Source organism: Ambystoma mexicanum, chromosome 5p (assembly GCF_040938575.1).
Source record: "Ambystoma mexicanum isolate Mex_15411 chromosome 5p, UKY_AmexF1_1, whole genome shotgun sequence".
NCBI lineage: Eukaryota > Metazoa > Chordata > Amphibia > Caudata > Ambystomatidae > Ambystoma > Ambystoma mexicanum.
The window spans coordinates 463,682,694-463,709,596 of NC_090930.1; the positions used below are offsets into that span (position 1 = coordinate 463,682,694).

At 48.4% G+C, this 26,903-nt stretch overlaps 1 protein-coding gene across 6 annotated transcripts in view; it reads right to left on the reverse strand.

Moving 5' to 3' along the window:
• PLS3 (plastin 3) overlaps positions 1-26,903 on the reverse strand; it is a 612,346-nt gene that overhangs the window by 345,330 nt on the left and 240,113 nt on the right. For all 6 annotated transcript variants that reach the window (XM_069612872.1, XM_069612869.1, XM_069612870.1 and 3 more), the window contains one exon: positions 16,958-17,044. In XM_069612872.1, the coding sequence (XP_069468973.1) occupies positions 16,958-17,024 (67 nt within the window). In that variant the 5' untranslated portion in view covers positions 17,025-17,044. The remainder of the gene's footprint in view (positions 1-16,957; positions 17,045-26,903) is intronic.

Here is a 26,903-nt window from a genome sequence, read left to right on the forward strand (position 1 = left end):
TGTGAAGAAGTTTCGAATCGTTGTGGCGATGGAGTCTCTTACCGCCATATCGCCCAGGATGGGGTCATAAAGGTTCCACTGGCGGCGAGGGGTGGGGAGTCCGGATTATGGGCTTGCAAAGTTAGCGTGACTGGAGCATGGTCTGAGAGGATCCGGGGGCCGATGGAGACGTCGTCTGTGAAGGCCAGAAGCTGGAGGGAGGCCAAAAGCAAATCAATTCTGGAGAAGGTGCGATCTACATACGAGTAGAAAGAGAAGTCTTTTACTTCTGAGTATAACACTCTCCAGGTGTCTATGTTTAGCATCCAGAACAGGTGGAGCAAATCCGTTGCTAGCTTCAGGTCCCTGGGGGATGGAGGATGCGATCTGTCCTTAAAGGGGCCCGGAACTCCATTAAAGTCACCCCCTATGACGACCTGTCCTTCAATGAACGGGAGATGGGATTCTGCCACGTCCCGATAGAATCCTTCCTGATTATCATTCGAGGTGTAAGCCGAAATGAGGGTGTAGAGTTGGTTAAAGATGATGCATTTAATTGAGACAAAGCGGCCCTCCTAGCATCTTAGCGTATCTAGAATTTGCGGGTTCAAGTTCTTCGCCAAGAGAACGGCCGTACCGCCCTTTCTGGTGCCGTTGGATGCCAGATATTGTAGAGGGAAAGATCTGCTGCATAAACGGGAAAAGTCTGCCGGCAGCAGATGAGTCTCCTGCAGAAAGGCTACAGAGTATCCCTCATCTTGTAGCAATTGCTTCTGCAGTTAGAGGAGAGAGGTCCTGGAAGATCTGGAGCGGAGAGCCCTGGAAAGATAGTTCATCACTTGATCAGCCTATCGCTAAAATGGCCTCCTTGGTGGTATAAAAGTGAACTCTTGTGATTACGTCCGGAGGAGAGTCCGTGTCGGCTCCTCGGCGGAGGCGCATACGATGGGTGCGATCAAGCAGGAGCTGAGCCTCATCCAAATTTGTCAGCAGAGACTGGAAGAAATTGCTTACGTAGCCGGGAAGCTCCTTGTCAGGGACTGATGAGGGCACACCTCTGATGCGCAGGTTATTGAGTCAAGAGCGATTTTCCATATCTTCCTGTTTGAATTTGAGGATTTCGGTTCTGCCCATTAGTGTCTGGATGGTGCGTTGCATATCTGTTAATGAGTTAGAGTGATCTACGGCTAGTTCCTCGGCCTCCACCACCCTGTGTTTGATGCTGGTGATTCATTGCTCTGTTTGTTCCAGTTTTGCGGTGAGTTCCGTCATACAGTATCTAAATTCTGATTTGATGTCGGACATGAAGACCTGGAAGTCCTCTTTGGTGGCAAGGGTCCCTTTGTCTTCAGTGGCCTTCTGGGGTCTAAATTTGGGGAGGTCTGTTTTCTTTCCTTTCTCCGAAGCCAGCAGCATAGTGGAGATGTCCGCCGATTTAGAGGGTTTCAGGATTTTGGCCATGGCTCCGAGGTGAGGGGGCGGCGCCTGGTGAGTTTGCCAAACGTCGGCATATAGGGCGGTGGAGAGGGCGCCAGATGAGTCACTGGCAGATACGCAATCGCTGCCAACAATCACAGGATCTGGGAGTGGGGGTTGCAGGGGAGGTAAAGTGGGCCGGGGCACCCCAGGAAGCTGAGTGGGCACGGGATGCTTCTACACCTTCCGGGAGTGATTGTGTTGCCTTGATAAGGAGGGAGCCCGGAACAACCGGGAGTAGGGTAGTTACAAGCTCATGACTCAACATCTGCCGCAGGTATCGTGGAGGTGGTGGTAGGCTCTTCTCGGGTGATGAAGATGGGAGGTGGGCCGGGGCGCCCCTGGAGGCTGAAGGAGGTACCACTCCCATCGGTGGGGAAGCAGCAGCGGTGGTGGTGGTTCCAGGGGCCTAGGACTCCCAGGGAGGCTGGCGTGCTTAGGCAGGCATGGGGGCCGTTCTAGTGGGCCCTGGGGGTGGGGGGGCTGGTCTGCTTATCCCTACGGGGGCCTCCAGGGGGAGGCAGGTGTCAGATCAGGCCGCAGCTGGCAGCAGAGGCGACCCTGTGTCGGGGTGAGAAGGGAGAGCGCGACTTCAAAAAGCCCCGGTATGGAGGAACAGCTGGGGCCTCAGGCACAGTGGGCTGGACAAACCACATTTAGTGGGGGAAAATGAGAGTTTGTGTTTGTGCCTCCCTCTCAAGCATCGAGGCCCCGTTCAGTCGGTGGCAAGGAGTCCCCCTCCAAGAGGGCACCTGGCGATTGTGGGCTCACCGCCCCTGTCCCCAGTGGGGAGGCACCAGCGTTTTGATTGCAAGCCGTGTCGATGCCCAGGCTCGGATCAAGGCAGCGACAAGAGCCGCTCAGGCTCTGGCTCCGGGAGGGGTGGGAGGGGCCGCTGCGGGATCCCTCGGACGGAGGCCTCAACGGGTGAAAGTTGGAGTGTCCCAGCTCCGGAGGTAGGCAAGATTGGCTGATGGCGTGGGGCCCCTTCAGGGAGCCCTGCAGCTCCTAACTGCAGGGCAAGCTGGGTCACTGGCCCGTTCCCCTACGCAGGTGCGGGTGTAGCTGATAGGTAAGGGGGGAGGCGCTGTCAGTGCACTCAGGAGGGGGAGTGCTTCATGGAGGGGGTCGGTGGGCTGCGGGGGTTAGGACGGGGAGTTGCGGTCACCATTTTGGATTAGGAGTGGGGCACTGACAATGCTCTCCTACGCTGTGTTTTTGGTGACCCCGAGAGCGTTAGGCTCTCAGAATGCAGCAGTTAGCGCACCCCCTATTCAGCAGTCTGGTCCCATCGAACGTGGACAGCAGACATTGCAGGAACCAGCAAGAATTAGTGAAAGCCGCGGGTCCTCGCAGAGGCCATCAAAGGAGCTGCCTCATCGCTGGCGCTCCAGGCCACGCCCCGAGCAAATGTATTTTTGTTGATGAAGCATTTGTGCGCCACAGGGATTTTAATTAAGTAAAATGAAAAAGGAAACTCTATAACACTATTGTATCCAATTATTAAGGACAAGGACAAAAAGTTATTAGTGTATTGACATTTTTAGTCATGTATCCAACATATCTTCTCTGGCCCTTCGCTCAGCCACCTCAAACTCTGAGCAGGCGCTTCGCCAGGCAGAGAGTGGGGGGTAGATCTCTCTCCTCTGCAATTTGCTCCCTCTGGCATGGCAGCCCTGCCCCTCTCAAACTTGAGCCGGACCCCCTGAAGTTCAGGAAGCAGCTCAAGACCTTCCTTTTCACCTCTGCCTTCTCTTTCGTTCTCCCCTGCTGACCTTTCTATCTGCTGCGCTGACTGGTTGACAGGCTACCCTCAATCTACTGCTTACCAGGCTCCTCCATGACCAGACACCCCTGCACTGCTTCCGGGACACCTGTGCACTTCGGGGCTGTAACTGTAACCCTACAGTCCCCAGCCTCCTTGCACTTACCAAGAGCTGCCCTGGCTCCTCGTACTCGAAGCAATGTCCCCCTGGTAGCACTTCCCACTCCCCCCCCCCCCCTTTCCCCTTCTCCCTCCCTGCACTTTGCGTTATCGCACTTGCACGATCAGAATGACATAAGGCATAGTAAGATAATTTGTCATCCCCGTCTTCCCTTGACAATTCTTGACACGCCTAGCAACACTTGTGTACAGGCGCGTTATAAATGACTCATATCTTGTAGACTAATTTATTTAATATTTCTCAATCTGCTTCATTATTTTCAGTATTAAGTGAGAATTACAAATTCTATATATCACTTAACAGACAATGCACAATTATAGTGTGTTCAGTACCCCAAAGTGCAATAGCTTCTATCCTATATGTAGTGGATAACAGATCGTATGTCAGTTCTAATATTTAACAAATTATTGCCTTGTGTTCGAGATTCTACATTCTATGGCTAGACAGGAGGCGAGCATTATGCTTGAACTTCTTTAATCTGCTCTTCAGCAGCTTCAACATTTCAAATAGGAAAAACAAACAACCTTCATCTTAGTCAATTTTTGCACTTCATATCCACTTCCCGTCTGTAGCCTTTTCACCACATCCTGTCTGAGACTCCTGCTCTTCAGCCAGAGAAGTACATTTTCTTGCTGCGTAGCGTTTCATGTTATAGCAATATTATATGTGCGTTGGAGCAGATGAAAAGTTCTTGCTTAAGCGTTGTGGCAGCGCACCCAACAGCACACAATAAACATATGATATGGGATCATTTAGTTTAGCCCGCGTTGAGCTGGCGGCAGCGAGCATCCAGCAGCATGTTGCAACGAGCGAGTCACGGGCGTGCCGTGAGTATGGCACGCCCAAGCACCAGCTCGGCGGCATCAGAATGTGGCCCCCTCCATCGGGGAGAAGCTAAAGCCGCGTTGCATAAGCGATGAACCTTTCCCCCCTCCCCCCGAGACAGTACGAATACAACAGCGTTCCGAGCATGCGCAGCAAGGCGACGTTGCCCCTGCACAAAGGATCAGCTCCCAAATTCAAATAGTTCGCACAGGGGTGCTCTGAGGGTGCTCTTCAGCGTACTTGAGTAGCTCCTCACCACGCAGAATAAAAAAAAAAAAAAAAAAAAAAAAGAAGAAAAACAACTCTGCTGGAGATTGGGAGCATTTACTCCAATCATATCTACCAGCACAATTTAACAACTCATAGCTGAGGGTGCAAGCCTGGCTACCAACAGAATAAACCCTGCGGACGTGTGACACAGCCTGCTGGTCCAGGCATTTGCCACAAGTACCAGTATATAACTCCCAACTGACATGTCGGAATAGGAGTGGAGCGAAGATGTACAAACAGAGCAGCTAAGTGCTCAGTTTTAAGCAGGTGCTGGGAGATTCCTTTGTGGAAGCCGTGGCAGAAGGAGTGACGCCTATCCAAGAGAGGTCAGTAAAAAGTAAGCCCCCAGTGCGCCAATGATAAAACGTCCGCAAAATCCATAAAGAGCCTTCCGGGTAGTACCACGACCTGGAAGAGGAAATTCTCTTTTACTCCCCCAGGTCCATGCTACATGGTAGCTCATAAGGCCCCAGAGGTTGCTGACACTTGTTAAGTTTAAGGAAGCATTCCTCCGAAGGGCAGCAGTGCCAGACCTCCTTACCCCTTCCCCAGGGGAAGACAATGTGGGTGATACAGAAGGAGAAGTCGGCGAAGACTTGCCTGAAGCATCAGCTTCCTCGCAGGAAGAGCATAAGCAGGACCCCGTTGGAGGGAAAAGAGCTAGGAAAGAAACACCTGGAGCCTCTGGAGACAGACATGGAGGATATGTTCAACCCAGAGGGCATCAGGAACCCCAGATCCTCAGACTGACAACCATCTCAGAGGGTAGCCAAATATATGGCTGAAAGGATAATTAAGGCCCTCAATAAAGACACCAGGGCACGCATGAGAGTGGAGGGCCCATACCCATATCTGCCGGGCAAAGTTGCGGAAGCACCCAAGCTGAACCAAAAAAATGTTCACCTGTGGCACTAAAGCTTCCAAAGATCTCAGGAAAGGCATGGACAGATCCTCGCACAGCTGCCAGGAGAAACTGTTGGACATCTCAGGCCCTCTAGTAAAGATAATTGATCTAGCAGAGAGAGCGCAAGACACAGGGGAAGAGGTGGACATAGAGACCTCAGCCGGGTGGACACAGAGCAGTCTGCCTACTTGGAAACGCAAACGGCACCATCTCGGAGAGACGTAGGAGCCTCCCACTGAAAATAGGTCCAAGTTGAATGAACTGGCCAGCTATGAAGTGTTGGCCACTTAAGGCCTCTTGTTTAGAGAGGCTTTCAGCAAGGAGATAGGGAGATTTGTAGGAACGTCCACCTCTCTCGAGAAAGCACAATCATCTATAAAGGAGATCTTCCCGAACAGAGGTTTAGCCGGAACAGGCCTATATCTGGGTCAAGACCTGGGGGGGCAGAGCCCACTATTGGGAGTCTAGGCAGCAAGACTCCTCTTTCCCATCCAGAGGGAGAAACACCAGAGGAGGAAGAGGAGCAGGCAGAGGTCAAGGGCCAGTCTCTGGTGATGAAGACTCACAGCACATACCCCCCCCTGTAGGAGGGAGGGCATTACAATTTTGGCAAAACTGGTGCATGCTGTCCAGAGATGCATGGGTCTTAGTGACCTTTCAGGGCTTCAGACTACAGTTCGTGTAGATCCCAATTCAAGTCTCGAGGCCGAATCGGATGGTCAGGCCTCAAGCGGAGAAGGCCCTCCTGCACAGCGAGCTTATGCAGCTCAGAGAGAAAGGAGCAATAGAGCACTGCAACACACCAGGGCCCAGATTTGTCAGCAATATGGTGCACAGGAAAGAGAAAGTGCCCCCAGTGATAAACCTGTAGGAGCTCTATGGCTGGGTAGTGTACAGACACTTGGCCTCCATCAGCTGCGGGACACCCCCAGGAAGGACAACGGGTTGGCCAGAATGGACTTGAAAGATGCATCTGATGGACCCCGTGGCATCAGCAGATCACTCGTTCTTAGCGTTCTGCTGAAAAGAGCGATTTTGGCAATTCAAAACTCTGCCTTTCAGTCTAGCATCAGCTGCGCACGGAACTGCGTTGGTGGTTGCAGAACATGGAAGCGTGGAACAGTCGAGCCATCTTCAGAAACAGTCCAGTTTTGGTCAATGAATCAGACAGCAGCAGAGCAGGCTGGGGAGCGAGTTGCAGCGACCTACTGGCCGCGAAATGGGCTCCAGGAGAGTTAGAGCTACATATAAACTGTATAGAACTACGAGCCGGATCGTTCGCGATCAAAGCATTTACAAAAGACATGGGGAACTGCTGCATTCTTTTGAGGATGGACATCTCGGCAGTCAGACAAATAAACCACATAGGGGGTACAAGGTGGAGACTCCTGGCAGGCTGAACTCCCATTATCTGACAGATTCCAGCGACCGGAAGGTAGGCGAGAAAGTTTTCCGGAAACTGCATCTGCTGTGGGGACCAATACATAGAGACCTTCTCGCATCGATGCTCAATGCTCAGACAACCTGGTTCTTCAGCTGGACTTTGGATCCCAGCGTAAAGGGAACTGACTCGTTCCTGTAGGACTGGAGCGAGGGCATGCATTAAGCGTTCCCTCCGTTCTTAATGCTAAGCAGAGAGCTAGCGAATGTGTGCAGAGAGAAAGCAACGATAGTGATCGTAGCGCCCGTTTGGGAGTCACAAGTGTGGTTTCCAGCTCTGATGGAACTTTCCTTGGATTTCCCGCGGATTCTCCCATCAGGTGTTCGACTGCTCACAGGCCCAGCTGGGCAGTGTCATCCACTGAGAGGGAGGGAAACGCTGCAGTTGATGGCCTCCAGGGTGTCGGGAGCAGATGGTCATTGCCAGGCATTTCGAGCCCAGCTGTCCAGCTCATCTCAGACTCCTGAGCCCCTTCAGCTCACAGGAGCTGCAACGCAACGTGGCAGAAGGATAACTGACAATATTGTTTTGCAAAATCAATTCTCTGTTGTATGCTGACCTTCATTGTGCACGACTAGTCCAGTTCAATTAGTATATAGTTTTCCTTCTGATTTCATGTGCCTTTGTTGGACTGTTTTCATCCCTCTCATTTGATAACAATTATGCCAAGCATGGCTGTTGCCATCAGAAATAAAAAGAGGGACACATTCCAAAACAACTACTTAATTCCCTATTGTAACGCAAGTCTGCTTCTACAAATAACAATCCCAACCAAATCAAGAGTTACCCTCGCTCCTTACCCCACTGATCTCACTGTTTGGGAATATCGCACTGCGTGTCAACTAGCGTTCTGCCACCATTTTGATTCTCTAAGCTTCCATGGGTATAAGGGTAGGTTAACCGAGTAACGCTACTTCTTAGCCTTAAACCTTAATGGCCACTTTACAATATGATCATTGTAACGTTTACCGTTAATTGCATTTGCAATATCAATACATACTAATATATTTAGTCACACTTTTCTGGGATTCTATCCATTCCATTCATAAGGGATCTTTTGAAAACTTATTTACATTGTTTGCTTTCAGTGTGACTGTCAATATTAACTTTACATCTAAAATTAGCAGTCATAAAACGTCATCTTTCGAAGTACTTAAATATCACTGGTTCCAACTTGAACAAGCGCACACAAACTATATATCTCAGAAAAAATGTTGGGTTGGGACCAATGAGTGTTAAGCACTTAGAATTATTATGTCCTATGACTGCTAATGTGAGGAGACAAGATAGAAATTCCACTGAGCCCAAGGTCAAAGTATGACTGACGGGAACCTGCAAAAGGCGTGTGTAGTCCACAAATGGGTTCTAAGGCATAGAAGCCAGAGATTTGTTTTTTGTGATCAGTTGCATGGTGTGACAGTCATGGATGTAACCAGGTCAAAAGAAGGCGGGTGTGGGGGAACCTAGTCCAAAATCCTCCCATCCCCCCTCCCACCCTCAGTGTTTGAACATGTGCAGGGATATCGGTACCCCTGTCTTGGTTGCAATACCCCATCAATGACTGTCCTGTTCAGGTCTCTTTCAGAACTGCAACTCACAGAATGCACCTGGGTGCAATCAGGAAAACCCAGAACACAGTCAGGGAAGTTGAATGGAGAACAGAAATGGAAGGCGCGCACGGGCAGGCACAGTCTGCTGCAGTACAAAAGCAGCGTGTCTATCAGACCTCGTTTGGAAGCGGCTTAGAAATTACGTGCGTTTAATTTTTGTTTTAATCTAAGTTTTAGATATTTTTAAAGAATCTGTAATTTTGTGAAATATAAATAGTACTGCTTAGAATTGTGTCAGGCAAATCAGTTTTATTTGGAAACACTCTAGGTCCACTCCAGGTCCTCCAGATCCGAATTTTGACTTGCTTGTGACCGTTGTATGATCGCGTGCTAAGAAGGAAGTCTCTTCCCCCCACGCGTTAGAAGAACTAGAATTCCCTGTAGGATTGTAGTTCCCTAGCCTCTTTTGAATAGAAACCCGGCGCAAACGCGCCAGCGCGCACGGTCAGGTACAGTCTGCTGCAGTCTGTGAAGGAGGTGATAGTGAGGTGAGTTTTTCTGAAACCCTTGCCATCCCCTGCGATATCAGCCCTAGAGACTAGTGCTTTTGCTCTACTCCAGGTCAGATTAGTGGAACCAGATCCCACCATATCCCCACTAGCATTTGGACAACCTGGGAATTGTTTTAGAAAGCATCAGGCCGTGTAGTGGTGTGAAAACGAAAGTAAGCCACTCGCGGGATGTTTCAAGGTTGAAAGAACAAGTTACTTTCTTACCTGGTAACGTTCTTTCGATGGGATGGTCCGACGACGTATTCCATATCTATGACATGTAATCACCACAGCTGTGCTGCTTCGGAAACTTTTTCGGCGTCCGCGTCCTGCGTCGATGACGTCGATGCGCCGTCGTCGAGGACCTCCTCCGACGTCCGACGTCATCCGATGTGATAAGTAGGACGCACGACGCCCATAGCCTCAGTTGTAGTTTTTTCCCCCAGAACGTGTGACATAAGTCAACTGCCAGTCAGACACAAAGCCTTGCGGAACGTAAGCTGCAATCGCAAAAGAAATTCTGCAGCGGGGAAGGCCGGGCGGGAGCGATATGGAATACGTCGTCGGACCATCCCATCGAAAGAACGTTACCAGGTAAGAAAGTAACTTGTTCTTCGAGGGGATTGGGTCCTCCGACGTATTCCATATCTATGACAGACTCCCAAAGCAGTACCAAAGCAAGGAGGAGGGAAAGAATTTAGAATCAAAATGTAGAATAGCCAATCAAATAGCAGAGCAAAGGACCGCCTTGCCAAAGGCCAGATCCTGTGCTCTGATGGAATCAAGGGAATAGTGACGTACAAATGTATGTACTGAAGCCCAGGTGGCTGCATCACAGCTGTTGCGAATAGGAACACCCCTCTGCAGGGCAGTAGACGCAGCCATACCCCTGGTAGAATGGGCCCGCAAGCCAGCCGGTGGGTCCTTACCCGCCAAACGGTAGCACTCCGAGATGGCCAAAATAATCCAGCGAGACAAAGTCTGTTTCGTCACAGCTTGCCCCAAACGCTTTCCAGCGTAACCAATAAAGAGTTGATCATCCACTCTGACCCGGGACATGCGTGAAACATAAAAGCTTAAAGCTCTCCTAGGATCAAGCCTATGGAGCCTCTCCTCTTCCTTACCAGGATGCGGAGGAGGATAGAATGCCGGAAGAACAACCTTCTGGGCCAAATGAAATTCCGTCGGAAGAAAAGAAGGACGAACTCTAAGGACAACCCTGTCCTTGTGAAATACAGTGAAGGGAGGCTTAACTGAAAGTGCCTGTAACTCACTCACTCTGCGAGCGGAAGTAACCGCAACTAAAAACACAGTTTTCAGAGTTAACAGCCTCAAAGGGCAAGAATGTAAAGGCTCAAACGGAGCACCCATAAGAAACTTAAGAACCAGGTTTAAATCCCAACCGGGCACCAGGAAAGGTGACTGAGGGAACACATTAGTGAGCCCTTTCAGGAACTGTGAAATCAAAGGGATTTTAAAGTAAGAACATTCTTCAGACGAGCGCTTAAAGATGGACAGCGCCGCCAGGTAACCCTTAACGGTACCCACTTGCAAGCCCCTGTGGGCCAAAGAAAGTAAAAAGGACAGAACCATGGGGATGTCACATGCAAAAGGATCCACATTCTGAACTCTGCACCAGTCGCAGAACTTACGCCAACGGCAACGGTACAGAGACTTTGTTGCCGGCCTTCGGGCCGAAAGCAACACCTCCATCACGTCCTCAGGGAGGTCCCAATCCTTATACCTCAACCTTTCAGAAGCCAAGCGTGAAGGTTGAGGGATCTGACCTCTGGATGGAGAACCTGACCCCCCTCCCGTGAGAGCAGATCGTCTCGGTAGGGAAGACGACGTGGAGGGCAGATGGATAAGTCGAGAAGGTCCGGGTAGCACGTCCTCCGAGCCCACGCCGGGGCAATGAGGATCATGCGGGAACCGAACTTCCGTAACCTCCGCAGCACTTGCGGGATGACGGGGACTGGAGGAAACGCGTACAGCAGCAGGAATGACCACTCTACCACGAACGCGTCTCCTAAGGCTCCTTCTGGAGGAAATTCCCGCGAGCAAAACCTTTCGCACTTCCGGTTGACACTGGAGGCGAAGAGATCCACTTGAGGGGTCCCCCAAAGGGCGAAGATCTCCAGGAGAATCTCCTGAGCCAACTCCCACTCGTGAGAGATCGCGCTCTGCCTGCTCAGAGCGTCCGCCGTCACGTTTTCGGCTCCGGCCAGATGAACTGCCGAGATCGAAACTTCCTGCTGGATGGCCCAGAACTCGAGCTGCATCGCCTCTCTGCACAGAGGAAGTGACCCTGCCCCCCCCCTTTTTGTTGAGGTAGTGCATGGCCACTGTGTTGTCCGTCAGGATCAGGACATTCTTCCCTCGCACAGACGGCAGAAAAGCCTTCAGGGCTAGCCTGACAGCCCTCAGCTCCAACAGATCGATATGGAGTCTGGACTCCGACGGAGACCAACGACCGCTGACTGTCAGCCCGTTGGCATGAGCTCCCCATCCCGTGAGGGATGCATCCGTCACGATCGTCACCTCTGGCCAGGGAAGCCAAAATGGAGCCCCCTTCATCAAGTTGCCTTCGACGGCCCACCACAGAAGGTCCCGGGCGACCGAGGACGGCACCTGAATCGAGTCCGACATCCTGCCGGAGGACTGCGACCATTGCGTCTTGAGTGCCCACTGCAAAGATCTCATCCGCAGGCGAGCCTCTGGCACCAGAAGAATGCAGGATGCCATGAGGCCGAGCAACCTCAAGAACTCGAACGCTGGGAGCGTCTGGGCATGCTGAAACTTGTGCACCATCTGCTGAATGTGAAGAGCCCTCACCTGGGGAGGAAAACACTGCCCCAGGGAAGTGTCGAGCACTGCTCCGATGTACTGGAGCCGCTGTGTTGGCGTCAAATGGGACTTCTTGAAATTGAGGGAGAAGCCCAGCCTGTGAAGGGAGCGACAGGTGATCGATAGATGATCCAGGACTTGCTCGGGAGAGCTCCCCCTGATCAACCAATCGTCCAGGTAGGGGTAGACGTGAATCCCCCCTTGCCTGAGATGCGCTGCCACCACCACCATGAGCTTGGTGAAAACCCTCGGGGCGGAGGTCAATCCGAACGGAAGGACCCGAAACTAAAAGTGCGAGTCGCCAACCGCGAACCTCAGGTACTTCTTGTGCTTGGGATGGATCGGCACATGGAAGTAAGCATCCTTGAGGTCGAGTGACACCAACCAGTCCTGAAGCTGAAGGGCCTGGAGGACTTGAGAGAGAGTAACCATCTTGAACTTGTCCTTCCTGAGGAGTTTGTTCAAACCGCGCAAGTCCATGATGGGTCTCAATCCCCCGTCTTTCTTCGAAACCAAAAAATAAGGGGAATACCATCCCTTGTTCCTCTCCGCTACAGGCACCAGTTCTATGGCGCCTTTCTCCAGCAGGGCTTGAATTTCCTGCGCAAGGAGCGGATCCGGACTCTGCAAAGAGAGGTTCCCCGGTGGATTGTCGCGAGGCCTGTGCCGAAAAGGAAGACAGTAGCCGTGGGTTATGATCTCCAGAACCCACACATCTGAAGTAATGGCTTGCCACTCTACAAGATGCTGCGCCAGCCTTCCCCCCAACCGGCGAACCATGGGACATGGCCTCACGACTGAGTGGGAGCGGCTGCGGCGTTACCTGAGGGCAAAGAGGCAACTGCCCGAGTGGCCTTGGCACCACGGGTACCCTGTCGTCCACCTCTGGTACCCCTGCGTTGGCCTCTTTGACTGCCAGCTCCTCTCGCTTTACCGAAGGATGAGTAATAGCGAAAGGAACCAACCCTCCACTGCTGTCCCCTAGGACGAAAAGGCGGAGGTTGGCGAACTGCAGCGCCCAACGACTTCGCTGCAGCTTTTGAGGTCTGCAACCTCTCAAGGCTCTCGTCAGCCTTGCTGCCAAAAAGGTGTTCACCATCAAAGGGCATGTTGAGGAGCCGGGACTGCACATCAGGAGCAAACCCCGACTTCCGCAACCACGCAAACCTGCGTATCACGGTGCTCGCCGCCATGGACCTACTGACGCATTCAGCCAAGTCCAGACCCGACTGAACGGACTCACACATGGCATCCTTACCATCCTGGACCATAGCAAGGAAACCATCCCGTTCATCCCCTTCGGGAATATGTTCAGCCGCTAACGCAACACAGTTCCACAGAGTGTGCGTGAAACGTGACAAGGCACAAATGGAGTTGGCCGCCTGAAGCGCCATACCACCAGAAGAAAACACTTTCTTCGCCCAGCCATCAAAACGTTTGTCGTCCCTATCAGGAGGGATGGTAGGGTACGACGCCTGCTTTGCCGGGGCCGTGGCCGCCTGCACCACCAAACTTTCCGGAGTGGGGTGCCTGGTCAAGTAGCAGGGGTCGCTACTGGCTGGACGGTATTTACGCGACAAGGATCTGCCCACCGCCGGGAGACTCTCCGGAGCAGTCCAAGCCGCCGCCACCCTTCTCTGTAAAGCCATATGGAACGGCAGTACCGGGTCAGTTGGGGGACCAACATCAAGGATGTCCGTCAGATCATCCTGCACAAACTCCCCTGGGGGAGCAGACCATCCCAGATACTCAGACACCCTAGCCATAAGGCGCCGGTACGAGGAATCGGCATGGGAGCCAGGCTCAGGCCTACAAAATTCCACCTCCGGAGAGGTGTCCAGTCCACTGGCATCATGCAGTGACTGCCTCAAATCGTCAAACTGACTATGGCCCGAGACAATTTCATCTGGCACCTGACTAGGAACCAGGCCATCAGAATCCTCATCCGCCTCCGAAATATATTCCAGGTGGCGAAAAGGCACCCGAGAGTGCTTGCTCTTAACCAGAGCCTTCCTAGGGGGTACACCCGTGACACGGGGCACCTCCGACACGAAAGGCGTCGATGGCGTCGAGCGAATCGGCGCCGACGCCGAGAAAACCGGCAACGGCGCCGAGAGGATCGGCGTCGACGTCGAGGAAATCGGCGTCGACGTCAGATGCAGCGCCTCCAGTATCGGCGGCGTCGACACAGCCCTCGAAGCCGGAGCCCCGAGCGTGTCCCTCGACGACCTGATCGTCGACGGCCTCGACGACGTCCTCGAAGCCAGAGCCTCGAGAAAGCCTGTCGACGCCCTCGACGCCTCAGACGTCGATGTCTTCCTCGAAGACTTCACAGGAGCACACGGGCTCGAACGCGTCGAGGACCGGGACCTGGAACGGGTACGGCGAGAACGAGCCTCCTTGTCCGAACGGGACCGCTCCCGTGACTCGTGCCGACCACTCTTGCGAGCGGCGTCTCTCGACCTCACACGGCCGACCCCACTCGGGGGCGGGGACGGCTGAGTACCCTGCGACTCAAGAATCGCCAACATTTTCTTCCCGAAGGAAGCCCATTCCTCCGGCGTCGCACGGCTGGTGGGGTAACCGACGTGCCGTGCAGAATCCTCGGAAGAGGACCTGGAAGGCGACCGGTGACGGCGCTTCCGAGAATGCCTCGAAGAGGCTGAGGAGTGGCGAGACCCACTCCTAGAAGAAGACCGACGAGACTTCCGACGATGACGCGGAGAGTCACCCCTCGAATCATCCGTCGAAAGCCCCGCCGACTTCGACTTCCGGGGCTTGGACACCCGACCTACCGACAACAACTTCTTACGTTCGCGTAAGGCTTTGGACGTGAGCGACTGGCAGTCGATACAGTCATCCGTGTCGTGGGCCTCCCCGAGGCACCAGAGGCAGGCGTCTTGCGAGTCAGTCACCGACATCTTGGACCCACACTCCCCGCACTTCTTAAAGCCCGGACGCGGGGTTGAAGACTAAGTGGAAGACATCGCCGAAGGAAATTCACAAACGAACAGGTTCGAAGAACCAGAAAGAACAGAACTCCAAAGAGTCGAGGCTTAGAACCGAGAAACACGAAGCAACACGTTCGCGGAAAAAACGGAACTGAGGCTATGGGCGTCGTGCGTCCTACTTATCACATCGGATGACGTCGGAGGAGGTCCTCGACGACGGCGCATCGACGTCATCGACGCAGGACGCAGACGCCGAAAAAGTTTCCGAAGCAGCACAGCTATGGTGATTACATGTCATAGATATGGAATACGTCGGAGGACCCAATCCCCTCGAAATAGGGCTACTGAACACGCGCTCGCTGAACAAGCATGCACACAATGTCCACGATCTCACCTTAGAAAGGGACCTGGATATCATGTGCATCACGGAAACGTGGCTCAAAGACCCCATTGGTCCAACTGGCACTTATGCCACACCAGAAGGATATATCTTATATAATAAAGAGAGAGTTGGGGCAAGGTGGAGGTGTAGCAGTTCTAGCAAGAGACGCGCTTCATCTCTTTAAAGCAAATTTTGACTGTTGTGGTTGTGATTCCCTGCAATTAAAACTGACCCATACACCAAACGACTGCCTAAACATTGTGGTTTATAGACCCCCCTCCTTGACTTCCGACTGAGAGTGAATTAGGTTCACAGCTAAGTAAACTGGTTTCTGATAATTCATCCTCCCTGTTAGTTGGGGACATGAATAGATGGAGAGGAAACCCCAATGACAAAGAAGCTACTGCCCTGGAAAACGCCTTGCACAACTTGGCCTTTCAACCAGTAAACAATGAACCCACCACGCCACAGGGGAACCAATTAGACTGGGTCTGTACCAATATCTACTCTCCTCTCAGATAAAGACGGAGCCGTGCATTTGGTCTGACCACAGTTTGGTGACCCTGGAAATAACTAACTTCCCCAATTAAGCTTTCAGAGAACCCACATGTGAAAGTCGCAAATAGAAACTTCAAAGGAATCGGTCCTTAACCTCCTTTGAATCGAGAAACTCTGCGGCTGGTTTCTTCCCTGGCAGCACAACGACCTCCTGCTTTTCTCCCCGACGAGATCTTCTCTTCTGCCGGACGAAGCACCGACTCTCAACCACTGCCAGGAACAACTGCCCCCGCTGGAGTGTTCTCACCATTTCACGGTACTGTGTCCGCCTGGCCTCCCTTTCTATAGATTGCTACAAGGTGACAGTAAATCCTTAACCTTCTAGACTGGGCTGGCCTCTTGACCATCTAACTGGTCCCTTTCTTTTGGTCCAACTTCTTTCTGAACCTTCGAGACTTTTGTGCACCTTTCAATCGTGTGACCTTGGACCCATTTCGTTCTGATCCCCTTAAAGTGGATCCGGCTTTTAACTTCACGGTTTGATTCTGCCTTCCTCTCTTGCTGTGTTCTTTTGAAAGTGTTGGGATCTGTTTCAATTTATGCTCTGCCTTTCTCTCCCTTTTAAACCGAATCATTAGAGTGCCATCTGCATTAAGCGCTCACCGCGGTCTGAAAATAAGTGGTGCTTTACTTAAGACTTGTCTAAGATTCTTTTAAGGGAGCGTATATACTTAAGTGACTGTTTTTGAAATTGCTTGATATTAGTCCCAGTGTGTTTTCATAGATTTGTTTTTAAATAAATAACCATATATCTTTTACACCAAAGCTCTGGTCAGTGTTTGCTTGTTCTACTGTGTTTACCTGCCCTATTGTGTATGCTCTGTATACTGCCTAACTCTTCTTGAGAGAAGTCTGACTGCTCAGCCACAGCTACCAGGTAAATCTGGGTGGTGCAGACTGCTACCAATTGGGTTTACCGCTAACTCCTGTAGGCCTAAACTTTTTGCAGTGGTGCCTAAGGGAACTGCACAGGTTTCTGCCTAACAGTTACCACTGACACCTCTTCAGAAGCAAGCCACCGAGACAGCAGTTTTGGGGGAGCTAAAATCTAGGAATCCTGGAGAGATTTGTATGTCACACTTACACTACCGACGCTCAAGAATGTGTGCAGAGGAGGTCTGCAATTCATAAGGCTACTGGATCACAAATTACTCTAGACAGACATGCAGGTCTAGTTTCTTCAGAGAATTACGCAACTAGAGATTATTTTTTTTTTTTAAAGCAAAATGCAAAACATTGACAACCAACAATAAAAACTGCTGAGTTATGGTACTAACCAACTCTTGAAAAGGCTTCTCGCAGTTCTTCCAGTTCATCTTTGTTTATGTGCGTTGTGGTAGCCATCTTAGAATGCTAGGAGATACCTAAAATTGGGAGAAGAAAAAAAACACAATCTTTCAGTTTCACCCATAAATCAGATATTCAACAAACTGAAAATATCCAACCAGCTTGCAAGTTACGCCCAATGATGCAGGCCCTGCCCGACATGCACTGTAGAAGGGAGATCTCACCCTTTCATGAATGGGAAGGATTCGTTACCCCCGAACTCTGAAGGAATGCTTCTTTGGGAACTCCATATTGTCATTCACATCATTTATTTAAGTATTTATATCGCGCACCTCACCCAGAGGTATCTGGGCACACTCTTATTATCAACCGTTACAGTATAGAATGAGTTAATACATTATTGCATATAGGTAGGTAGTTGCGTATGAGTCAAAGTATAAAGTGGGAGCATGAGTTACAGAGACGATACATTGTATTACATGAAATGACAGCATTACAGAGAAATGCATCGATAAGTGGTCAATACACATACAGGAAGAGCAATTAGTGATGAAAGCCGGGACTTTGAGAGACTTATCGCTCTTGTTGGAAAAGCCAGGTTTTCAATTTTTTTCGTAATGTCCAGTAGCGCAGTTCTGCTCTTACAGTCAGGGGTATGGAGTTCCAGAGTTTTGCGGCTTGGACTGGAAAGCTGGTGCCTCCAGATTTATGTAATTTGAATCTCTATGTTTAAGAGGTGGGCATGGGTGGACCGGGTGGGTCTTTGGCTAAGCTGTTTTGCTAATTTATTGGTTAGATATTTTGGTGCTACATTGGATAGGCACTTGTGAGTTAGGTATAGTGTTTTGAACACAATCCTGTCCTGCAACGGGAGCCAGTGGGTGTTGCATGTAGCAGCTGATATATGGTTAGTATTCGGGATATTGAGAGCCACTCTCAACTCATTGTTCTGTAGAACTTGGGAGTTTTTTTTAGGTTGCGCATATTGGTTCCAACATATAGGGCAGATGACAGGAAGGGTCTGCATGCATTCATAAGTTTTGAAGTCTAGGCCGCTGCTGAGGCAGTCGCATTTACTTGTCTTGTGAGGGCTGAGTCCAAGTATATGCCTAGCGTTTTAACTTCTTTGGCGACCTTAAGGTTAATGTTTTAGATATTAAATGATTTGAATTGATAGTCTAATTTCTTTAGTTGATTCTGTGAGCCATTGAGGAGTACTCGGTTTTGTCGTCGTTAACTTTGAGTATTCTGTGACTCGTTTCAGTGCTCTGGTCAGCTACCTTCGCCGCTTGTAGCCCGTGTGAACACCTGTACCATCTCGGTAAATTATTTTACTCTGTTTACCACACAATGGCTACAATAATGCCCTACATGTACGAGCCCGAGTATACGGAGGAGGACCTACTGGAAAGGGAAGCACGTGAAAACGATGGGGATTCGGACGGCAGTTGGGAGGACCATTAAACAGATGAAGAGCCTGGGCCTAGTCGCATGGACGGCGTCTCCACCTGGTGCACATGCAATCGGTGCGAGCTAATGCCAACCGAGGACGAGAACTGCTGCTGCCGAGAAAACTCGGGATGCCTGGCCTACATTTCGGAAGGCGAGCCACGACCGCAATGCATCACCGAGCTGCCAGACTTCAGGGCAGCCTGCCTCACACGGGCCGTGTTGAGAATCTTGATGGTGCTTATGCACAAACTTCGAGCAACTGTTCGTCCTCGTAATCCGAGTAACAAGTAAGTATACTCTGCTCGTCATGCCACTCCTATTTCATGTTCTTCTACTATATCCAAAATTACATCTACATATCATTGTAACGCATGTAAGGCGTTGAATAGTGTGCATTGTCTAGATAGCATTTGTCCGTGTAAAATGCCATTAGTTACAAGAATTGTCATTGACAACAAACGTTTATTAAACTTATCTGGGTCATTTAAAAACAGTTTGTTTCATTCCTTTTCACAGGTGGTACAGGCTGGTGGCCTATCGTTCCTATACATGGTGGCTTCACGGGAGGCTTGGACACCGCGTTCGAAGAGTGATACCCGCCTGTGCCGTTCGTGCCATTAGAGAAACGTTCCCGAGTGACAGCGGTCAGTACAGGGGATTTTCTCTCGCTGTGCTGCAACCTGACCTGTATAATCTTTAAAGTCTTGTATTTTTGTGTCATGAAAATAAGATACAAAATAAAACACCACATTTATTTTAACAACGTTTGTCTCGATTTTTTAAATGAATCACATATATCTATACTATCAATTACCATTGGATTATACAGACCTTCGGGTCTTGGGCCACTATAATACACTGGTTGAAGTGTGGGTCTGTGCTCACAAGAATCTGCGGTATGTGGCATTTGTTATTGATAAGCAACGATATACTATCATTCATATAAAGGCGATATACTGTATATTGATATAAAGGCCAAGGTGCCAAACTACATGTACACTTCAAAAGGTGTCCCATGCCAAGGGGCCATCGGTCACATGGCCTCCTCAGACCCCGTGTCTCCAGCCAGGCCTCCCCTTGAAGCAGGCCGCCCCCCTGCAATCCACATAAGTGTGTCTCCATTCAGCAGTCTTCCTGTGCCTTATCTGCACACCCCAGGCCCATCCATCCCACCACCCTGTATCAAAGGCGGTTCGCGCTGGTGGATGCTCGCTGGCATGGGGGGGCTGTCCGGGGCGCGAAAGGCCAAGGTGCCAAACTACATGTACACTTCAAAAGGTGTCCCACGCCAAGGGGCCATCGGTCACATGGCCTCCCCAGACCCCGTGTCTCCAGCCAGGCCTCCCCTTGAAGCAGGCCGCCCCCCTAAGACCACGACATACATACGTCATTCATTCACAAACACACCCCTGTTCCAAATACTTTATAAACCACTTGATATGTCTCATGAGAACATCTTTGTGCTTTGCAAGTCAACTCCTGAACGTGTTACCTGGCAACCACCGAGATCTACGCTAATCTGGTCGTCGTCGTGCTATCCGTGAACTTCTGTGACCGCTTAGAGCAAACCCATCAGTGTGCTACCTGTGGCCACCCACCTATTCTCCTGCAACATACTGCTCTGCTTGCTGAATCCGACTGTTTGTTGGTCAAGGTAAGGCCATGTATCCTAGTCATATTTCGCAGATTTTTAAATTTCTATCTATTTGCGAGTAGAGTACACAATAGTGCTATGTTCATTGGTCTCATTGCTATTGACTAGAGTTTCCATTGCTATGCTATCAATAGATCTATTTATTTTCATCTGTGTCTATTGTCATCGAATTGCATCCTTCGGGGATCCAGTCTATGATGTAAGCATGTTTCCTTCTCGTGCAATACAGAACATCCAAGGGATGAGTCACATGTTCAGATTTTAGTCACATCATTTATACATTTCTGCAATTTATGCAAATACTAAGCTGCACATAATGAACTGGTACAGTTCCTGCGACCAAAACAAACCTTGCATTGATCATTGTACGATTCATTTACTTTTGTATCAAATCTTTATTCTTGAAGATTGTATAATAATGTCGATATTTACTTTTCAGATTTATCAACAATGCCTGCCTGTTCGATTAGCGGTTGCCCTTCGAAGACCCATGCGAAATCTGAAGGAACTACAATGCATGTATTCCCGAAAACTGTCGATTGAATAAGAGAATGGGTCAGACATTGCGGATAATCCACTGGATGAGCTGGAAAGTAGAGTCCAACAAGTCTTAGAGGACAAGAGGGGCGATCGATACCGCATCTGCAGCCGGCACTTTTCCTTGGACATGTACACAACTTCTTGGGTAACAAAGAAGAATAAACGGCGAACTACACGGAAATTGCTCGAAAACGCTATTCCCATTCTATTCGTCCACATTCCGCCACCGGTGAATCAAGTGTCCGGATTTAGCTTTCGGCCTTGCGGTAGTGTGTAGCCGAATGGATTAATTGATATTGTAAGTGTTCTATCCCTTGTAATAATTTCGATATTGATATGAGTGTATAGTTTTTTGAATAATGACATTTATCAATATATTCTTTTTCGATTTCATAACCCACAAACGCAATGTATATATATATATGGGGACAGGGAACTGTGCTGTATTGAGCATTTTTCAAGTATTCCGTCGGCTTACATGGCTATTTTCAATATTGGCATTTCATTATCAATCATTAATTGACCTTTACAACTTCTTGACTATCCCTTGAATCTGAAGCAAGAACATTCTACATCCTTGACGTGGTCGCAGTTATCAACCACTTCTAGCGCGTATCAGGTAATCTTATTAGGCTAATCCGCTACATACTTGTTTTATGCATGTCAAGTAATAGTTTTATTCTATCGTGTAATTATTTTACTGAATGTTTGGTTACTGCTTTCCAATTGATATACACCTTAGTTATCGTCCACTGGTGTTTGTTTTCAGTTATAATTAGTGTTATCCATACTAATGCAAGTACTGTCTTTCAGGGAGATGCTGAAGCGTCCGCCACATCTACAACCTTTCTAGATGTTCTTCAACAGCAGGAGGCATGGATACTGACAGCTCCATCGAGCGTCATCATCAGAGCTGGAATTCTTGTTGTTTGATTGTTCTACACAATGTTTCATTCGTGGTTAGCCGTTGATATGTAACTGTCCTGTCGACCCCAGGTGTGTGTTATGTTTTCACAATTGTAATCCTCACTAATGCAAGTACTATGTTTCAGGCAGTCGATGGAGCGTCAACCCCTACACTTGATGCAGAGCCTGACATTCAAGTATACGAATCGGCGCAGCAGCTTTCGGAAGTGCGCACTACATTTGCAACATCCATAGATATTCTTCAGCAGCACGAGGTATGGATACTGACAGCTCCATCATGCGTGATCATATAACGTGATTCCATTTGCTATACTTTCTTCCCTATAAACGCAAGTGCTGTGTTTCAGGGAGACGACGGAGCTTCCACCCCAATCACAACATCTCATTTAGATGATGCAGATGTAAAGGAATCGTTGAAATAAGTCGATGAAATGTGATCATATTTGGATTTTCCTTGATTCTTTTGGACAATGCATCTTTCGCGGTTATCTCTTTATATGTACCTGTGCGTTCGACCCCAAGTGTGTGTTATGTTTCCAATATTGAAAACCATACTAATCCAAGTACTGTGTTTCAGGGAGACGACGGAGCTTCCACCTCAATCACATCTCATTGAGATGATGCAGATGTAAAGGAATCGTTGAAATAAGTCGATGAAATGTGATCATATTTGGATTTTCCTTGATTCTTTTGGACAATGCATCTTTCGCGGTTATCTCTTTATATGTACCTGTGCGTTCGACCCCAATTGTGTGTTATGTTTCCAATATTGAAAACCATACTAATCCAAGTACTGTGTTTCAGGGAGACGACGGAGCTTCCACCTCAATCACAACATCTCATTGAGATGATGCAGATGTAAAGGAATCGTTGAAATAAGTCGATGAAATGTGATCATATTTGGATTTTCCTTGATTCTTTTGGACAATGCATCATTTGCAGTTATCTCTTTATATGTACCTGTGCCGTCGACCCCAAGTGTGTGTTATGTTTCCAATATTGAAAAGCATACTAATGCAAGTATTGTGTTTCAGAGAGATGCGGATGCCTCCTCTCCAATACAACCATTCATGGCTGTCCATGCAGAGCCGGAGGTATGGATACTGACAGTTCCATCGAAATAGATCATCACTGGTCGAATACTTGTCGTTTGATTGTTGCACACAATGTTTAAATCGTATTTGGCTATTGAGATGTACCTGTGTGTTCGTCCTCACGTGTTTTATGCTAACAATATTTTGATACATAGTAATGAAAGTACTATGTTTCAGGGAGACGATGGAGCCTCATTCCTTGCTGTCTATGCGGATACAGAAAATATACCCGTTGCAGCGCAAGAGGAAGGGAGGACATGCGGAAACGAATCGGAGCTACAGCGTGCAGATGTTGAAGGTCGAGTCAAAAAAGTTGCAAAGAAAAAAAAACAAAAAAAAGGTTAGTTACAAACAGTTAATAACTTTAAAAAAAATTTTGCGGTGGGGACTATTTTATGTTTTTTTCTAGTCAATTCTACTACACTCCATCTTGTGTTTAAACTGAACATCCCTTTTCCAATCTCTCCTCCAGTTACCCGTGGGCATCAGAACTATACACACACAGACATTGAAGCGAATGAGAGATGTGGCTTGCCAGACCATGTACACTATGGAGGAACTATTAATTGAGGCGAGGCGTGTTCAGGCTCGAGATGCTCATGTCCAATGGCCAGAACATGAATTAGCTCTGTTTGGAGACTACAGCAAAGTTGCATTGGACCATAGCTACTGTGCGACCGGACCACTACAAGAAGATGTTATTGAATGTATTGGAGATAGCTCTGAAGTAGTTGCAGATCAATTTACACAATCTACACCAGCCAAAAAATTGCCACCAAAAAATATGTCGACATTGTTGTGTTCTCCCATCAATGTTGAATTAGCAGATGTTGAAATGAGAGAGAATGAACCAGCCGCAGCATCCATAGACGCAACAATACTTGATAGCAGCGATATTACTTTCCAATGTGTTGACATCTCCACAGCGTCAAAAGCTGAAACAACGTTGACGCAGGATGACGGTCTAATGAAAGAGAGCAAATACATTGTATTCGACAGTTGCTTGATGGAAATTATAAGTATGCTGAAATGTGTGCATTCCGTTAGAGGGAAAGTATGTGGGAAGCCATTGATTAATGTGACTCGTAAAATGAAAGGCACTAACGTCAAAATAAAAGCCGCCTGTAGATTAAATCATAGGTTCTCATGGTCTGCACAACCGATGCTGGGGAAACTGCCAGCAGGCAATCTACTGTGTGCAGCTGCATCACTTTTTAGTGGCTCCAGTTTTAGAAAGTTAGAGGCTTTTTTTCAGTTTGTGGGACTCCATTTCATTTCTAGTGCGCTGTACTACACATACCAACGTGATTATCTGTTTCCGGCTATTAGTGATGCTTGGAGAATTGAACAATTGACTCTAGCAAGTACATTCGAAGGCAAACGATTCAGGCTAGCCGGCGATGGACAGTGCGATAGCCCTGGGTTTTCTGCCAAGTACTGCACCTACCACTTTCAGGACATGGATAGTAAGAAAATTGTGAGTTCGGAGGTCGTGCAGGTAACACAATGTACATCCTCAGTGGCCATGGAGAAACTAGGATTTATAAAATCAGTGGAACATCTACAATCGAGGGGGATGGACATCGAGCTCATAGCCACGGATAGACACGTTTCAATTGCCAAGACAATGAGAGAGCAGTTCCCACATATTAAACATCAATTTGACGTATGGCATCTTGCTAAATCAATCAATAAGAAAATCTCGGCTGCAGGAAAAAAAAAGGTTTTGAAAGTATTTTGCAGTGGTCACATTCTATCACTAACCATCTTTGGTGGAGCTCAAAAACTTGCGAGGGGTCAGTGGAAATACTACTTGAAAAATGGCGGTCACTGATGCACCACTGTACCAACGTTCACCGCTGGACAGCAAATGAACATTTCCACCAATGTGAACATGGCCCTTTGTCCCCAGAGGAGGCACGGAAGAAGAAGTGGTTGATTCCATCATCACCGACACACAAAGCCATTGAGAAGATTGTTTTCGACAAAACTATCAAGAGATTTGAGAGGACTGACAGAATTCTGTCACACAGGAGATTTGGAGGTGTTCCACAATATGTGCCTAAAGTACAGGCCAAAGCGCTTGCATTTTAGCTTTCGGGGCATGAAACATCGCACTCTACTAGCCGTCTTGGCCCATAACAGCAATGTCGGACGTGAACAATCTAGGACTAGGGGCAAAGTAAGGATGCCTCGCTACACCAAGGTGTTTTCAAAACGAAGTAAGCAATGGGTGATCAAACCAGTCTATGATGAAATGCAGTTCGACTTTGTGAAAGGCCTTATTGTTGCTGTGTTAGAGAAGCACAGATATGGAATTTTGGACGTTTCTGTACAGAGCAGTGATCCATTGCCACCAAACATTGCGACTGTGCCATGCCCACCCGATGCACAGCTGATTGTAAAGTACAAATCGCGGTTTAAATAATTGCAATAGGATTGTATTTTTGTAAATAAATGTTATTGTACAGTGTACCAGTAAACCTAACCCCCAACTTCACCATCATGGGTGGCGAAGAAGCTGGGTGTCATCTTCGAATTCTCTCTATTCACCTCACATGTGTATGTATATATTTTTCTCATGTCTCATCTCATGTAAATGTAAATGCTGCGCACTGTTAACGGAGGGGAGGCTTGCGTATTGCAAAAAATAAAACAAACAAACAAACAATAAATCTCACTTTTAACTCAACTCCTGTGGTACTTTATACTTTCCCTGACCTTCCGCAAAAAATTAAATGTTTCAATTTAGGCTGCAAAGCTCGCAGACAACGGGGACAAAATTGGGGCACTTAGAACGCGCCAGCCAAGCAGGCCGTGGCATTTGGGAGAGAAGCCAGTTCGCATTTGCACATTGAGGCGCACTACATAGACGGATTCTAAACTTCAAGTTCTCACAGATGCCTATACTATGTGATGTTGCAAATAAAGAATGCGAAGGACAGTGCACAGATGAGGCCCACAAGTCGCACTGGAAGTATAAGGGTCAATTGTTTTTTGACCTTGAGACAGGGACCATGCAGAAAGAACTACATTTGAAGGGAGTGCGCAATAACGTAAGACGATAAGGCAGAAAATTCAGAAACTAGACCGAGTTTCAGTTTTAGGTCAGTATACGAAAAATCATTGTCAAGAGCATGGTCCGTTTTACAGACTGCATTACGAAGAGACACAATGGAAATTTCAAATATAATGTAAGTAAATCTTTACACGCTTTTATACCGGAATAAAGATTTAGTGAATGGATGCATGAATAAATGAATGAATGATGACTGTAAAAGATGTTGAAACTGTTTGTAGTGGGCACATGGGCATGCAGGTTCACTGGTGTCACCGATCTGGCTCCTTGGCCCAGCCACTTTTCCCTGCACTACGGGACTGTCTCTGTATCCTTCAGCCCCTTGTCCCGGCATTTACCTTGCACTTGCCACCAGCTGGCCCTATTATTTAATTTGTATTCAACTATCCTTGTACAGCCCATCCCCATGCACGATCAGAAAAAAACACCTGGCCTAGTAGGATCGTTGTCTGTCTGCCCTTGTTCCCCACCTGCCTCGTCACGCCTAGAAACACTTGAGTATACGCGCGTTACAAATGCCATATCATATATCATATCATTCCTCATGCATGTAGAGTGTCGTTTATCATTGTGTGTTGCCCTAGATTTATCTCGTTACTTTTCGCATTTATGTTAGAGAAGAACATACTCCATTGAACTACCCTTGCAAGCAAATAGTTTCTGATCGGCCGTAATGAATGAAATGAGTAATATTAATGAAGTTCGGCTAGTGAGACTAATTATCATTTATTTGTTTTCTTAACAGGTATTTGATCCCGTTCTGCAACTGCCACCTGTTTGAGACACCGGCAGACGGATTCTTCAGCAGACACCTGCAGCTTCGTGTCAACAACTGGAGCACGATCACCATATTATGGGACGATCGCCAAGGGCCCACATGCCCTTACGCTGTACTAGTGGCTAGAAGTAACAAACTTTAGGCTGGACTAGTGCCTAGTTGATGGAACAGCCTTGCGGTTCACCGTGCTTCCAAAGTGATTCTTTTTACGAAAATGAACACCCTGTGTGCCATAATGGAACAGCGCGTGACCCAAGATGAAACGAAACAGTTATTGCGGATACAGATAAAAAAATAAATGTCTTCCGGAGTTCATATGAATATTCTCTAAACATTTGATGCCAAATAAATGTACTTTACAATGAAACAGCAACACGGTACATTTGGTAAAGTACAGTTTCATATTCCGAAT